Here is a 16,540-nt window from a genome sequence, read left to right as displayed (position 1 = left end):
GGGGCGTGGCCGAGCCATTCGCCACTCCCCGCAAAGTGGGGGGGGGGGTGACGTCACATTTTCCTTTACTTTCAAATGAGTAAAAATAGAAACGGTTACAGTCAAAGTCCCTAAAAATTGATGTTCAACTAGATGAACGTAAACCCAGTGATTTAAAGTAACTAAGTACATTTACTCAATTAACATTTTTATGTACTTCTACTTGAGTATTTTCTTCCATTTTCTGCTATTTTCTATTATTCTATTCTATTCTATTATTTTATTCTATTATTTCTATTATTATCTTATTGCTTCTGTATGCTGCTGTAGCGAAAAAATTTCCCCTCGGGGATTAATAAAGTAAATACCTACCATACCTACTTATCCTTCCACTCTACTTCACAGAGAAATATTGTACTTTGTACTTCACTACATTTATCTGACAGATTTAGTTACTAGTTACTTTACATATCAACATTTTACATCTAAAGTATTCGTGTGTTGAACATATCTGTATCGTCACAGTCTGTCTCTCTTGTTATTGACTATTTTGACAGATATATATTTCAAAAATAGTTGTAAGTTTGTAAAATAATAATATAATCACAACTTGTAAAGTCTGTGTCTTTAACCAGTAGCCAAGGCTGTAAAATGAATCTAAAAGAGTAAAAAGGGATATTAACTCAGCAATATAACGGTATAATTATACAACAGCGTGAAATAAAAATGAAGTGCAAGTAACTCAAAATCCTACTTGCACAACACTTTGATTCTCCCACATCCACTGCCGCTCTGTAAATGATCAGATTAATCCTGCGGTTTTCAGTCATACTCGACTAAAGTTCAGATTTCATATTTTCCTGCGGTACTTTGAACGCAACACGAGTGTTTATTTTCAGTTCGACGTATCTCGCAAGCTGATTGGTCGGCTGTGGGGAGACGCGGGAAAACTGCGGCGCAAATTCAAACGAACTCAGCTTTTAACTTTACTCCAGAAATCTCATTTTTAAACCGCTGCTTTTACCTACAAAAAGAGAAATAAAATGTTTTACTACCCAAACGTACTCCAGCGTCATTCTGGATGTTTCTCCACAATTTGGTAAGTTTAAACAAGCTATCGTATTAAGATAGCAGACCAGCTCGTTAACTTAGCTTCTAATGCTAGTTACAATACATAAATAGTAATCCAGCCAGCCGAGGTCTATTTATACACCTTATTTTTTTTTTTAAATATGTTTTATTTTTCAGGTTTGCAGCCACTAAAGGTATCCGGGTCACTCGTAAAGAGCTTCTCAGAGTCAATGTCAAGCAAACCTGGTAAGACTGTCCATTATTAGCTTCTCTGGGACAATTTGTTGGAAGCATGATGGATAAATGATTAAAAATTGGTTTTGTTTGGATATAAGATTTTTGTTTGTTTAATTTTCAACAATCAACTACTTATATCTCATTTTATCAACATATTTCTTGGATCTTTTTTTTTTGTTTGTTTTTAATTTCAGGTTGGTCTAGTTTGATGTAAAAAAAAAAAAAAGTTCACCTCTTGAGTTAAAAAGTACCTTTTAAAATAACTACTGAGTAAAGTAGTGCTGCGTTACATCCTGTTTGAATGTAATGTGCAGTATTTTTAGGGATCCAGTGTGACTTGTTGAAGACATTTCTGTAACTCTTTTTGCTTCATGTTAATAGTTGGGACATTTTGGACTATGTGACTGCACAAGTCCCTCCGCCGCAACCCAACCTCCCCAGGCCGCGGTTCTCTCTCTACCTGTCGTCCCAGCTGCAGTACGGCGTGGTTGTCGTCTACCACAGGCAGTGTGGCTTCCTGCTCGGTGAGAGAAAAGAAAGAGGAAATAAAGTGAGGGGAGGAGTGAATGCATGCGCCTCAGTTTGCTGCAGCTGTCGTCTGATTTTGGACCACAAACCAGGGAGAAGTGCACGTTGGGTTAGAAAAATAGAGAACAGTTTTACAGCAGTTTACTTACATTTTATGGGATTAGCAGTAAATACAGTCTGTGTGCAGAATGATTTTCAGTTCAACGAGAAAACTGAATATGAGACCAAAGCGAAGCCGCTTCATTTCATCCTGTCCAGCAGCTTTTCAAAGTGAAGCCCAGGTGAAACGGGGAGAAATGCCGTTTTCTTTATGCAAAACACGGCAAACAAATGGTCTTCGTCTCGGTCTGTGGGACGACGTGCGTCCCTGATCAGCGTGATTTAGAAGCTGGTGAAAACGTTATCATCAAACGCAGCTCAACCGTCTCAATTCATCCCGTTTAAATTACACCCCGACGCCGATATCGCACCGGACGGATTCCCAATCACGCTGTTGTCACGGTTGATGAAAACAGTGAAACACAATGCAGGACGAGCAGCAGGAAGCAGCCACCGTCCATCGTCTACAGTGGCTCATTTATTTTCATCCATCAGTGGAATAAAATAGAACCTGTCACTTCCAGTTATGAGTAGGTACGATGTTTATACTGTATTTCATAAGCATGGCATAATGTTTGTTCTCAGCTTCATGTGATCATTTAAAAATAAAATGTCTTTTTCCAGGTGAGAGTGGATTTCAGTAAACCCAGCACGAACGCATGAAACGCTTTTACAGCCATGTAAATGAGATTTCTGGTGATTTGGAGCATTTAAGTGTGAGGATGCCTCGTCCACGTCATTACCTCGAGTTAAAAAGGTCACATGGTCACCTTCATTGCATTTATCAGCGCGTGACATCCGTGCTTCTGTTCCGGCAGGAAATACCGCAAATCAAAGAGTCGTGAGTGAAAAGTTTTAACCCCCTTTCTGTCTTCCAGACGAGGTTCAACAAACCATTGACCGCCTGCTGCGCTCTAAAACATGCATTCGTATTGACATGGCTGGAGCTGACAGGTCTGCACACACAAACAGACACGAGCTGATGAGTCACAGCGGACAACAGAGTTTCGTCTCTTTGGTCATCTAAAATGTAATGCTAAACTGTGAGGAGGTTGTGTGAATTCAGGGAAGCTCAGAGGCTCCTGTTGGATATTTATGAGGGAGATTGTTTTGGGGGGAATTAAAAAAAAAGTGTTTTGTTTTTTTTACTGCAGGAGTGTCGGGACAAAATTTAGCTGCTTTCATGTGAATGGTTTCGTAAATGTTTGATAAACCACATTATGGAACAGCAGAAACGAGCTCTCGTGTCTGCAGATGCAGTTTATCTCTCCACACTTCTGCACTCTAAATATTCTCTCCCTGAATCTTGTTGAAGTGTTTTTGTTTTTTTATTATAAATCCGTTAAACAAACGGTCCACATTAAGATATGCATAGTTTTACAAGAGCCTGTTCAGTGCAGAACCAGCGTGGGATGATTTAACATGTTGAGTAATAACAGCGGCGTGGATCACGCCCTCTCTTTTTGTGTCAGGATGGCCACGGATGTTCCCGACAGCCTGTACATGATGGAGGAGGCTGAAGGAGCTCAGGACCCTTTCTTTGGTCTCATGGAAGCACACCAACTCCCCAGCCCCTATAAAATACACCAGGTACATCTGTGGTACACCGGTACATCCATACACTGCATGCTGGTGTCTGAAATACGACAGGCAAGCTACACAGAGGACGTAATCCAATGTGTGTCGGTGTAGTGTGGCGTAAAAATAATCGAATACAATCTACCCATATATGGGTAGATTGATATCTGACTTTTCTTCTACTCCGGTGTCTAAATCCGGGATCAGTCGGACTCTCGTCAGAGTGAACGACTTTTCTCAGGAGCAGCAGCAGCCACAACAATAATCGTTTTATTTACCACAAGTCGTGTGGAGTTGTGGCTGTCGGCCGGTCTGCACTTTAGGACGCACACTTTTCATTAGTCACGACACAAATGTTTGAGCTATTTAAATTGATTTAACAAAAATAGTGCAGTTTTACACAATGAATTCATGCACTGTTAAGAACATGAAATAATTTAAAAAAAATACATTTTATTTATGCAGATTCATCATTAGTTAAATAAAAAGCCAGTCTTATCTAATCCTGGTGGTAAATGCTTGAAGCTGATGTGACAACGTTCCTTTTGTGCAGCTAATGATTACTGCAGGCACGCTGCATCATGGGAAACGCATGTTCTTCAAAGTAAAAGCAGAGCAGCAGAAGTTCTGTAGACTTCAGAATGAAAGTTTTTCCCCTCAACTTTTTTCATGCACACATTTGCAACCAAAACCAAACCAGCTGTCATTCGATCAAAGAATTAAATTCCGTCATAGCAAGTCGGTCAGTCTGATCACCTTCAGCTGCCACATAACACATGTAGTAAGGACCGCCCCTTTTTAAAGTTGATGTACAGTGTTCCCATTACTCAGGCTGTACAGTCACAGCGTGGCCTAATAAAATATCATACTGGGTTGTTTTTTTTTCAACCACTCCACATGTGTTTTAACATAAATCACAAACCTACAATGACTCATTGTTTTATGACACACAAGTGTAGGTCACGCCCATCCCACCACAGCATCGCTGTCCTATCCCTCCGTACAGTGCTTTGATGTTCTCAGAGTAAATCACTGCAGATCACTTCCTCGCTGTGGCTGCTGTAAACCTGACTGAATTTTGTCCTTCTTTAATCTTTTCGTGTTGGAAAAACCACATGTGGCTTTATTCATGCAGAGAACGAGGCAAACACCACATGGGGACCATAATGTGAAGATATTTCTCTGGTCTCTACCTGGAAGTTCAAGGATCCTTAAACGGCACTGCAAACCAGAACCTGTTGTATGTTTAGATTCAGATTAGAAATTCAATATTTTACCCAACAGGAAGTACGTCATGTTTCAGGCCGGCCGTACGACTCGCCACCGAGATGTACGTGAGACAGAGCAGCTTCACCCCGCTTGTACACAGAAGAAGGAAAACACATGACTGTTGAGTCTTTCTTTATTTTTGGACGCGTCTCGAACAGCGCGAAGCTCCTGTTTAAACACATTTTGGTCATGAACAGGCAGTTCTCACCCGCTTTTCTTCTCTGGGATCATCCAAGACATGAAAATATATCCGTTCCTGTATTCTGTTGGTTTCATAATGTTTGAGATGTTTCTTTCCAGTTTGTGATTGAAGAGGTGGGTCCACAGCACTCCCTGGTGTCCGGTCCCCACAACAGCCAGGGTGAGATATTCTGACATCTGAAACACGTCTTTTTAGTCCACATTTTAAAACCGAACGTCGTACTGGCTTGATGAGATTGTCCCATCTCAAAGGCTCCAAAACACTTTGAAGGACATGGTCATTATTTTGTGTTCATGGTCTCAAGAGTCCAAACACATCTCATTTCTAGGAGCTGCAGTTTCAGCCTACGAGCCTCCAGCTACACCTTCATATCGTGTATATTCATATCATCACATCGAACAGCGTCAACAACTGTGTTAATCATCAAGGACTTTCTTAGTATGTTTATGTGACACTTCAGATAAACAAACCTATTTTAAACAACAGCACAGATCAGCTGGATGAGGATTTGCAGTGTTAGTTGCAGTAACAATTTCTGGCATGTTTGTGATCAAGAACATTTTGAGATTTTATAAATGTGGCCGTTAATTGGATTAAACAGCACTGTGCCAAAATGTAAATTGTGGTACAGTGTGTTTCAGGAATATGTTGAATAAACACTCTGCTTCAGTGAATTCATCTCATTTTATCTGCACATGTTGGATGTTGGATGTTGGATTGGCTCCGGCCCAAACCTCATTGTTCTGGCTGATTTTCTCGGTAAACCCGTCAACATAAATACCACGGACTCACATAGCCTCACATCCCTCCTTGTGTTCAGCTCCTAATTCCTCCTGCTGTGCTGAACCAGGTTTCAGGTCGCCTCCAGCTGCCATCACGCTGACAGACAAGGAGCAGTTCGTCACCGCTGCTGAGGTAAACTCTCCGTCAGGCAACAGCGACAAGAAACATCCCAGTCATCAGTTTTAGATGCAGCAGGCGTCCTGGTGAATCAGTTGACACGTCTGGATGTGGACCGTGTGTCCACAACACGTCCACTTAACATCGATGTCACATTTTAGACGCTCGCTTTCCTCTCGGCTTTGCCTCACGCCACGTGATGAGGAAAAAGCCGTACAGACGCGACATGTTATCTGTCGTCCTCTGTGTGTGTGTGTGTGTGTGTGTGTGTGTGTGTGTGTGTGTGTGTGTGTGTGTGTGTGTGTGTGTGTGTGTGTGTGTGTGTGTGTGTGTGTGTGTGTGTGTGTGTGTGTGTGATAAAGATGTGTAGGTTGGTTTAGGTGAGATTTGTGGGTCCCATCTGTTTTTCAGTGTTCAGTCAAGGTCAGGTATTTATAGGGATCCATTCATTTTCTAAATGGGGTGTGATGCATGACGTTAATGGGCTGATGCTCCCGAACCTTTTCAGGCCACGGCCGACCCCTGAGCCGTTTCCAAATTTGCACTCGGTCCGCTGCTAAAAATCGAAACATCTGAGGAGTCCAAATCCTACTGTGACATGCTAACGTTAGCACTGTGCTATTTAGCGCAGACACATTTATTCCCTAAGATGATTAACCACCGATTTTTATATCATTGTAATGTGACGTGTAACAACTGTAGTCTGTAATGAAATGACAATTGTTAGACCGTTCAGGTGGAGGCTCACGTCCCCCCAGTGGTACGTGCACCATAGTTTGGGAATCACTGGTGCAGAGGAATGTGGATATAAAATAATCAATTCTCCTGAATTCACCTCTCAGTTATTATCTTTTAGTGGAAAGTGCAGCTGAGTGTCACAGGATCAGCCTCCTCTTTGTCACTCGACTGATAACGTTCCTCCTGAAGTCCGTCCCGGCTTGATAAGATCGGACTTAATTACATCAGTCTGCATTCCCGGCTTGTTGATAAGACGTTTTTGTCGTCCTCCTCCGCCCGTCTGTCCATTGGGTTTATTTTTGCTTTACAGGCAAAAATCTAGTGACATCTCTACTTCCAGTTTGTCGTTGCTGTATTTTAGTTTTTAAATCACTTCGAGTTATTTATGTATTTATTTATTTTATCACCGTGGACACAAAACTCACCAAACGTCACTCTTGTCTGTCTGTCTATGTTTTATCAGAAGCTCTTCATTCTCTAATGCGGTCCTCATGCGGACTCTGTCTTTCTCTGATTGTCCTCCTTCTCCTGTCAAGTGTTTTGAGGGAGAGGAGCTTCCTGAAGTCACAGACAGAGAGATCGACTTGTTGATGGATCAAGAGGACCAGTTCCGTAGAGGTGTGTGTTTCCGTCATGAACTCCGATCGTCCCGTGTGACAATAAATTCACTTACACATAAGTGTTTTGAGTCGTTTCAGTCCGACGTCACGCCGGAGGTCTGCGGTCATCGTGAGAAGTGTGATTTGCCGAGTCGTTCCTTCCCACAGGGTGTTCCTCTCCGACGGGCCGACCAGGCAACTCTCTGTGCCGCTGCTGTAATTGAGAAAGAGAAAAAAAAAAGCAATCCTGAGCCTGTGAGTGATTTCACTGGCAGAAAGAAAAGCTTTATTTTCTGTAAGCGGTTTGATCTCAGAGGAGAATAGAGAGGCCGGATTTTGAGTCTGTCGAGCTCCAACGAAGACTAAGAAAGATTTCACCACTTGGATTCAGACAGTCGCTTGTGTTCAGGTGGATAAAGTTTGTTTTCACTCTCAAGTTTCCTGCATTTAAAAAAAAAAAAAAAACTAAGAAAGTAGAGCAATTTGTTTAAAGGCTGGTGACAACGAGGACATCCTGCTTCTTGAATAATGGCAGTCATTTAATTCCTTAATGAGCTTTTTACAGATTGAGTTCATTTCGCTCCCTCCAGCATCCTTTGTTTGGGTGTTTATTTTGTCCACGTCGTTGTTTCTCTGAGTTGTGTGCTTGTGTGGGTTAAACAGAGGAGGAGGAGCGGCACGCGGAGAAGACCCGGGACCTTGAGGGACTCGTGTCCTCGATTGACCAGTGAGTCTTCACTCCGAGCTTTAAACTGACAATCTGAGCAGCATCAGGGCGCCAAGAAGCAGCCGTCTGCCGTCATTAGTTGTTCGTGAGTCTGGAAAAGACACGGACGAGAGAATCAACACTTTCTAGAAACACTAAAAACATGTGAATCACCAGTGAGTCAATATTTGTATCTCAGAGCGGTGAAAGCAATCTGTCACGAGAGATAAACAGTGTGTGTGTGTGTGTGTGTGTGTGTGTGTGTGTGTGTGTGTGTGTGTGTGTGTGTGTGTGTGTGTGTGTGTGTGTGTGTGTGTGTGTGTGTGTGTGTGTGTGTGTGTGTGTGTGTGTGCGTGCGTCCCCGTCCCCAGGCTGAAGGAGACAATGTTGGGAGCAGAGCGGGACAGTGTGTGGCTGCTGGACGAGGAGACCGGTCAGCCCTTCGCCGTTCCTCTGGACGCCGTTGCCCGGGAGATGACCCCGCCGCATGTTGCCATGCCAACCCCACCGTCCGAGGCACGCGGGAAAGTGAGAGACGGAGTGACAGGAAGTCCCTGTGAGGAGGTGAGACATGGGTGACGCTGGTTACTCACGAGTGAATTGTCAACGGATGTGAAGTTTTGTTGTGAGCAAATATTTTGTGACGCTAATCAAAACAAATATCTAACACACACACACACACACACACACACACCTGTGAACAGGTTTTGGAGACACCCTGTCATTAGTTTATGAAGTAAACATTTGATATTGTTCTGCAGTTGCCTAAATGGTGAAAACAAACCTTTAACACATTCACTTTGTCCAACTCTGACACGCAGGCAACGCTGCGACGAAGCGTTCGCTTTTGTGACGGCTGTCAGAGGCTTCAATTCACAATCAGTCGAAACCAAGTGACACACGAGCAGCCGGTTCCGTTTTAGAAAGGCGTCGTGCAGAGCCGGTGTCGCTGTGGCAACCCTCGGGAGTCGTGTTTCCCGGTGTTGTGATGTCGTCGTCGTCACGTGTGAACGTCAAGAGTTGTGTGTTTCTCGCCGAGCCGTCAGGTGGCGGCGGTTCCTCCTGCCAGGCGGCGCGCCGGAGGACGCAGGCGTCAGCTGGTGTTCGCGGACCCGGAGGTCCAGATCTCCGACCGAGCCATGAAGGAGCAGATCGGGACGCCGCGGGCCGAGACGCTGGACCTGGTATGTAAACACGAGACGATGTCACGAGACGGCAACATTTAAAGATCGGTCCGAATACACTGAATCAGAACACACGAGCGCTTTAAGAGCAGCCGGTTGTCTCGTGGAGGAAAACACGCTTCGTCCGGCGAGCCTCGATCAACGGTTCGCTGACCGAATGGATTTTCAGTCTCCGCCGGTCTGTAATCAAAGTCTTATTCACCAGGGTGTCGGTTAATTAAACTCCAGCTCTCTCCCTCCTCTCTGAGCCCGCTGCAACATCATCGATTTTATTTCCTCCCCGCTTCTCTTACTTTATTAAAGTCTTCTGAGATGCCGGGATTCGTTCCCTCGTCTCTCTCTCTCTGCGCACTCTGTAATCTCAGAGAGTGAAACCTCCAAAGTAATCTGTCTCATCCTTTCCGTCAGTCCGAGGTGCTGCTGGACTTCTCGTCGGTGACCAAGCACGCGACCCCGGCTCAGCTCTTCAGCGCCCCCTGTGGACGTAAGCGCTGCACTTCACCTCAACCTGCTCAAACACCGACATAAACAAGTGTTTCAGGAATAATGAAATCCCAGTCAGACAAGAGGAAAAACATGGAGAACACTAATCAACAAATGCATTTAAAAAAAAAAAAAACGACAGTAAATAAATAGTGATCAGGGCCGTCGTTAATAACATCCACCCTTTGAATCACTGACAGTAGAAGCAAATAACCAAAACAGGATTAGTAGCCGTTAGAAGTAGAAGAATTGATTTGACTATGAATAACTTTGAGAGTTTTCCTCTGAATTACTTTTAATTGCTCAGATTTTGAAAGATGGACATCTGGTGCAGATGTGCAAACTTCAGGGCAAAGAACCTGATAAATAAACATCTTAAGAAAACAGTGCCTGTTCCTTAAACTCACATCTGCAACCTGTCAAAGTCATCATGAACTTCGTGCAGCTTTTTCTGATCAGGATCATCCTCTGAAACTTTTTCATGAGTATTGATCAGCGTACTTTGCAGCAGCCAATCATCAGCTCTGGTGAGGAAAACACAAAACCACCATAACCTGCCAATGTGGCAACCACTCTGCCCACAGCTCTCCTCCATGCCAGCCTCCAGTTGCTATGGAAACAGCAGGCCACACTCACGGTCCTACCAGGACATGATGGAAATCAGAGAGGAGAGGAGGAGGAGGAGGAAGAGTCGAAAAGGGAGTCAGAGCAGGACAGAGAAATACTGAGGACGGAGAGGAGGAGGAGGAGGCAGTCGTGCATGAAGGAGGTCGGTGTGTTTAAAGGTCCAGAACCGGCAGTTCATAAACATTAATGCCATCTTAAGAGCATACATGTGAAAGTATATTCAATCATAAGAGTTGTTCATTAGTCAGCTGTTCAGATCAGTGGTGAAACAAATTAGATTACAAACCTTGTTTCTGTTTCATGACCCCCCCCGTCCCTCCTCCCCCTCAGACATCCAGTGAGTCAGGACTGCAACATGCAGAGGGCTCATGTAAGAAGTCTTCACCTCCTCTTCAGACACATTATATTCATTTTCAGATCAGCATTTACATCAAAGGTCCTGCTGCTCACTGTGTGTGTGTGTGTGTGTGTGTGTGTGTGTGTGTGTGTGTGTGTGTGTGTGTGTGTGTGTGTGTGTGTGTGTGTGTGTGTGTGTGTGTGTGTGTGTGTGTGTGTGTGTGTGTGTGTGTGTAAACAGCTGTGTTAGATGTGATGCTCGACATGTCCAAAGAAGACAGATCTGTGAGCGATGCCATTACACCCGTTGGCAGATGGTGAGTGTCAGACGGACGCACAGACGGACAGCTAGATGGATAAGAAGCACATCACTCTGTGTGTGTGTGTGTGTGTGTGTGTGTGTGTGTGTGTGTGTGTGTGTGTGTGTGTGTGTGTGTGTGTGTGTGTGTGTGTGTGTGTGTGTGTGTGTAGGTCTCCGCATGAAGAAGTCCAGCCGCCGATGGAGCCGATCGCCGAGGAGAACATCGAGATGCCCGAGGCTCAGACTGACGTAGGGAGCGGAGACATGCCGAGGTCTGTGAACACACTTGTTAATCCTCAATGATACGTTCAATGCCTGTGGTGAGTCAATTAATAACCTGTGAAAACATTGATAAGTAAAAGAACATTTAGAGCTACAACTGCACTACTGAAGTTTTAGAAACATATTTATGAAGAAACAGATTCAGAACATCCCACTTCTTGCTTGCAGACAATCTAGCAAGGTGCATCCATGTCTTTTATTTCCTCTTCTGAAACAAGGCGTGACACACACACACACACACACACACACACACACACACACACACACACACACACACACACATACATTTAGCTGACGCTTTTATCCAAACGCGACTTACAATAAGTGCATTTCAAACATGAGGCTACAAAACCCAGAACAACAGGAATTAAGAAAATACAATTTATTCAAGAAAGCCAAACTACAAAGTTCTATCAGTAAGTGTCATTTTAAGTGCTATTAAAGTTCTCCTATTCAAGGTGAAGTCTGAAGAGGTGTGTTTTTAGTTTGCGACAGAAGATGTACAGAGTTTCTGCTGTCCTGACATAGGCGGGGAACTCATTACACCATTTAGGAGGCAGGACGGAGCTGGAAGGAGCAAATGTTGTGACGGACATGTCCAGAGTCTGATGATGTGGGTCGGGTTGTCGGTTTGAGAGAGTCAGAGATAAAGAAGTGGAGTTACAGTGAGGTTAGATGTGGAGCAGTTTCTGGTGAAATATAGTCCAGGTGATTACCTGCTTTGTGAGCAGGAGGGGAAGGACTGAGAGAGAGAGAGAGAGAGAGAGCAAAGGAAGACAGGAAGAGCACAAGGTCAGGTGACTTCTCAGTCTGGATGTCAAAGTCAAGACAAGGACAAGAGGAGGACCATTTACTGGGAAGTTTGACAGGAGGACGTCTAATTCCTCCAAGAAATCTCCTGAAGGAACAACAATGTTTAATTGCAAACAATTAAATTTAACAATTTAAATTATTATTTAAATTATTCAATTATTTAAATTAACAATTTAATTGTAAACTGTCACAGCATGAAACTCAAAAGACAGTGAGTCAGGAAGTGGACTTGGGCCAAGAGAAAAACTCCATTTGGGGGGGGGGTGAGTAAAGCTGTACCTCCCTCCCTCCCCCTCCCTCTTGTAAAGGTTACTGTATTGGTGTGAACCAGTAACCTTTCCTCTTATCTGTCCCACTTTGATCACACCAGACAGCAGTCTGGGGGGAGGAATAGGAGGGGGGGGGGGAAAGAGAAGTACCATCTATGAATAGTTACACTCACATTCAGACAGCAGTCTGGGGGGAGGAGGGGGGGGGGAGAGAGAGAGAGAAGTACCATCTATGAATAGTTACACTCACATTCAGACAGCAGCCATTACACCATTACACTGGGCGTTCCAGAAACTCCCAACAAAACAAAAGGCTCCTTTGTCTTTGTCCTCCCAGACATAAAATGGGCCCTCAGCCCTCTCAGACCCTGAAGCTTTGAACACTTTCACCCCCCCATCTCTCCTCTCCCCTCTCCCCCACCACCCCTCTCTCCTCCTCCTCTCCCCCCCAACAACCCTTTCTCCTCTCCTCCTCCTCCTCTCCCCCCCCACCCCTCTCCTCCTCCTCCTCTCCCCCACCACCCATCTCTCCTCTCCTCTCCTCTCCTCCTCCTCCTCCTCCCCCCCCCCCCAGCTCGCTAGACATCCCGTCACCAGGTGTCACAAAGGAGCAGCACTAGAGAATCACGACTGATTTCTAAACAGAGAAAACTTTTACATAATCTCTAAATCTTGTCACAAACTGGTCTTTTTACCTCAGACGGTAGAAAGTACCTTCGTCCTTAATAGAATTGTAATAAAAAAATAATCCCGTATTTTTCGGACTATAAGGCGCACTGTGAATTAACGTGCATTATAAGGCGCATGAAGCAAAACAACACAGTCCGGTAAATCAAACTTTATTCAACTCGGTTGTAACAACAAATACCGGTACAGGAAAATACACTCACTTAGCGGAGCTCATTGCTCGGAGTTTGAAACCCTCTTCGTAAAGCATGCCTCTTCACAGGTGCCGTTTTTGGAGTCCTTTTACGTACACACAAATGTACCGTAATATAATGTTGAAGCACAGCAAGTATTACGTATAAAAAGTGTAGGGGGTAAGCGCACTAAATACTGTTCTCTGACTGGTTTATTGTGGCTACTCCTCACATGAATGCACTTTTAGTTGAGACATTACATTCCTGTTACGGGCCGATCAGGTGGTGACTCAACGTACCGTAATGCTCCCAATATCCATTGAGCGGAGCGGCTTCGAGCGCATTGTACCACATAACATCGATCAATAAGCACAACAAGTAACCATACATAAGGCGCACTGTCAATTTGTGAGAAAATGTAAGGATTTTAAGTGCGCTTTGTAGTCCGAAAAATACGGTAATACTAAATAAATAAATAATAACTAAAAGACCAGCAGTTTAACTCTAAACTTGTTCTCTTTGTCTCACAGTTAATTGAGTGAAAACAAGAATCCAATCAAATACAATTCCAGCTACCAAAAAACACAAACACACACACACACTCTCTCACACACTCTCACACACACACACACACACACACACGACTGCACGCACCTTTTAATATCTAAAACAGACCCTTTATAGAACACACACACACTCTCACACACACACACACTGCAGATGAAGATTTTCTCCATAATTAGAAACTTCACACCTTCATGTAAAGGTAGGTAAGTAGGTCATTACTTTATTAATCCCAGAGGGGACATTTTTTCGCTACAGCAGCATACAGAAGCAATAAGATAATAATAGAAATAATAGAATAAAATAAAATAATAGAATAGAATAATAGAAAAGCAATAAAATAGCAGTAAAAAATATAAAATGCACAGTATATACAGTACAGTATATATCTATATATATTATATACAAACCAAGAAACACAGTCAACAGTGTTATTGTTGTGATGGATTTTGCCAGAGGTGAGTTATTGTAAAGTCTTATTGCAGTGGGCAGGAATGATCTCCTGTATCTGTCCTTGTGACAGCGGAGCTGGAGGAATCTTTTAGAGAAAGTGCTCCTCTGTCCCTGCAGCAGGTGGTGGAGAGGGTGGTCAGGATTATCCAATATGGATAATAGTTTGTTCAGAGTCCTCCTCTCCACCACCTTTTCCAGACTATCTAGTTTGTAGCCGATGATGAAGCAGGCCTTCTTAACCAGTTTGTTAAGTCTGTTGGTGTCTCAGGCTCCAATGCTGCTCCCCTCAACCCTCTCCTCCACCTCTCTCCCCCAGCAGACCACAGTGAAGTACAATGCACTGGCCACAACAGACTGGTAGAACATTAGAACTGTAGAACATTAGAACATGTAGAACATTAGAACAGTAGAACTGGTAAACGTCAGTAAAACAACACTGGGAACATTTTCTTTCAGCCTTCGGTCCATTGTGAGTCCTGAGTTTGATTCCTGGACTCTTTACTGACTGCACACTTCATGGCACGAATAGTTCCTTGTGTTCAGATGTCCAGATTCAGTCTCGTGCCTCATCCTGATGACATTTTACTCTGCACACAAGCTCCTGCAGACTTCTAGCGTTCTGTTCAGAGACTCCACAGCTGACACCAGACCGACGTGGAGACATTTGTCCTTTTCTTCCTCGACGCCGCAAAGTCCGTCTTCTGCACAACACTTCCGCCGTCACCTGCGTGTTTACAGTGTAGTGTACGTATATAGAAAGCCGTGCGTGAAGCCCCGACGTACACGCACAGATGTTCATTGTTGAACCCGCTGGCGATGTTTAAGACCGCCGATACACTTGTTGCCTCGAGCACCGCAGGTCGACCCACTTTCCAAAGCTGCCGGACACCTGCTTTGAAATTGAAAATAGAGAGCAACCCACAGACCGGAGGGACGAACCCGAGACAGAGACACGGAGACGCGCGCGCAACTTCCGAGCGCGAAAGCGGTCTCGTGTGAGGCCGTGTCTGACCTAAGCACCGGACATCTGTGGACATCGGGCCTCCGAAGAGCTCGTCGGTTGAATCCCACCAGACCCTGCTCACACCGCTTGTCCCTTCCAGTTGGATCGCCTCCAGCCTGCAGAGGTTTGGTGAAGTCTCCTTCGACTCTTTGCTGCCCGCAGACGCCGACCGCTTCACCGCAGCTCACGCGCTCCACAAACTGCTGGGTGAGGAAATCCAAACCTTCCGGTGTTCATGACGTCATGTGACCGAGATCTCGGGGATTGGGGGGAAACCGGTCGGGTTGATCTCGTTTAACTCGGCCGAGGCGTCCCCCGGCTGTGTTCGCCGCTGTTAATCTGTTCCCACTTCCTTCCTCAGAGCTGCTGGCTGCTGGACAGGTGACGGTACGTCAGACTGAACCGTACGGTGACATCAGCATCAACGCTGCCTGAGGAGTCAAAACCTTCTCCTGCAGTTCGTTAGCGGGCTCACTTTCTTTAATCCTGTTTTTAATCCACGTTCTGGAAGGATAATGAATTGATCCCATCCGCTTTTTATCATTAACACATCAATTATTATTGTTCAATGTTTTTATGCATATCCAGTCAACAAATTGGCTTTTCACTTTGTATTTTTAAGAATGTTTCAAAGATTTTTGGTCTGGTTCTAATTTGTTTGTACGATTGTATTTTTGAACATTTCCCCCCTCAGAGTGTTTGAGATGCTGTTAATGAGGTCCGAACCAAGTTTGGATCTTCATGAATTTTTATCCTTTTAAATGATTTTAAATGCTTTTTATAGTTGTTGTTTTTATATCTGCTTTGGTAATATTCCTCTTTTTAAGTACTTACAAGTTTTAATAAAATAATATTTACTCAGTGGAACATGGTCTTGAGTTATTTTTCCAAACTCAAATTCTATTCAGGCCTCAGAGATGTTTTTTGTTTTATATATATATATATATAGTATATATCTAAAAATATATACAGTAGTAATCAGTGACTTGTGACTGTAAAGTAGATCTGGTTGATCTTCCGGCCTCCAACAGGAACAGATTGTGCCTCATAGGCAGAAAACTCCTGTCTGACTTCATGCATCAGTAACTCCACACAATTGAAGTGTTTGCTTGTTAAATGCACTGTGTGTGCGTGTGCGTGTGCGTGTGTGTGTGTGTGCGTGTACATCACAGTGAGACCATATCCATGTGGCACCTCCCTGTGACTGAGGCCTGATCCGAGGTCATCGCTGCAGTCACATCAGCACACTGGAACGGGAACTTTGTTGAAACTACTTGTGATACATTCAGGCTGCGCTGCCGAGCCAGGAAACGTCCTTTCCACGGGCACGTCATGTTTTAATACAAAAACAGCTCATCGGCTACTCTTTTTTTTTTTTTTTTTTTTCCCCTAGTGTGTACAAACACAAACAGTTTCGTAGTTAGTCACCACTTCCATGGGCAGTGGAGGTTCCCTGCGG

General features: G+C 44.2%; 2 protein-coding genes across 2 annotated transcripts in view; both read left to right on the top strand.

The window, feature by feature from the left end:
- txndc5 (thioredoxin domain containing 5) overlaps window positions 1–16,540 on the top strand; it is a 137,451-nt gene that overhangs the window by 103,839 nt on the left and 17,072 nt on the right. The gene's annotated exons all lie outside the window — the stretch shown is intronic.
- On the top strand, window positions 1,023–15,516 carry rec8b (REC8 meiotic recombination protein b). Its single transcript, XM_069716931.1, has 18 exons — window positions 1,023–1,078; window positions 1,228–1,296; window positions 1,669–1,811; window positions 2,793–2,868; window positions 3,387–3,504; window positions 5,062–5,122; window positions 5,814–5,878; window positions 7,138–7,219; window positions 7,864–7,927; window positions 8,278–8,470; window positions 8,953–9,090; window positions 9,499–9,574; window positions 10,158–10,342; window positions 10,531–10,570; window positions 10,778–10,853; window positions 11,008–11,109; window positions 15,182–15,288; window positions 15,443–15,516. The coding sequence occupies exons 1-18, from the start codon at window positions 1,023–1,025 to the stop codon at window positions 15,514–15,516; spliced, it is 1,725 nt and encodes a 574-aa protein (XP_069573032.1).

The sequence above is a fragment of the Brachyistius frenatus genome, unplaced genomic scaffold (genome assembly GCF_029030835.1).
Source record: "Brachyistius frenatus isolate BFR_SWC_R1_liver_20210118 unplaced genomic scaffold, ASM2903083v1 Contig_165, whole genome shotgun sequence".
NCBI lineage: Eukaryota > Metazoa > Chordata > Actinopteri > Embiotocidae > Brachyistius > Brachyistius frenatus.
This window is presented reverse-complemented; position numbering and strand designations above follow the sequence as displayed.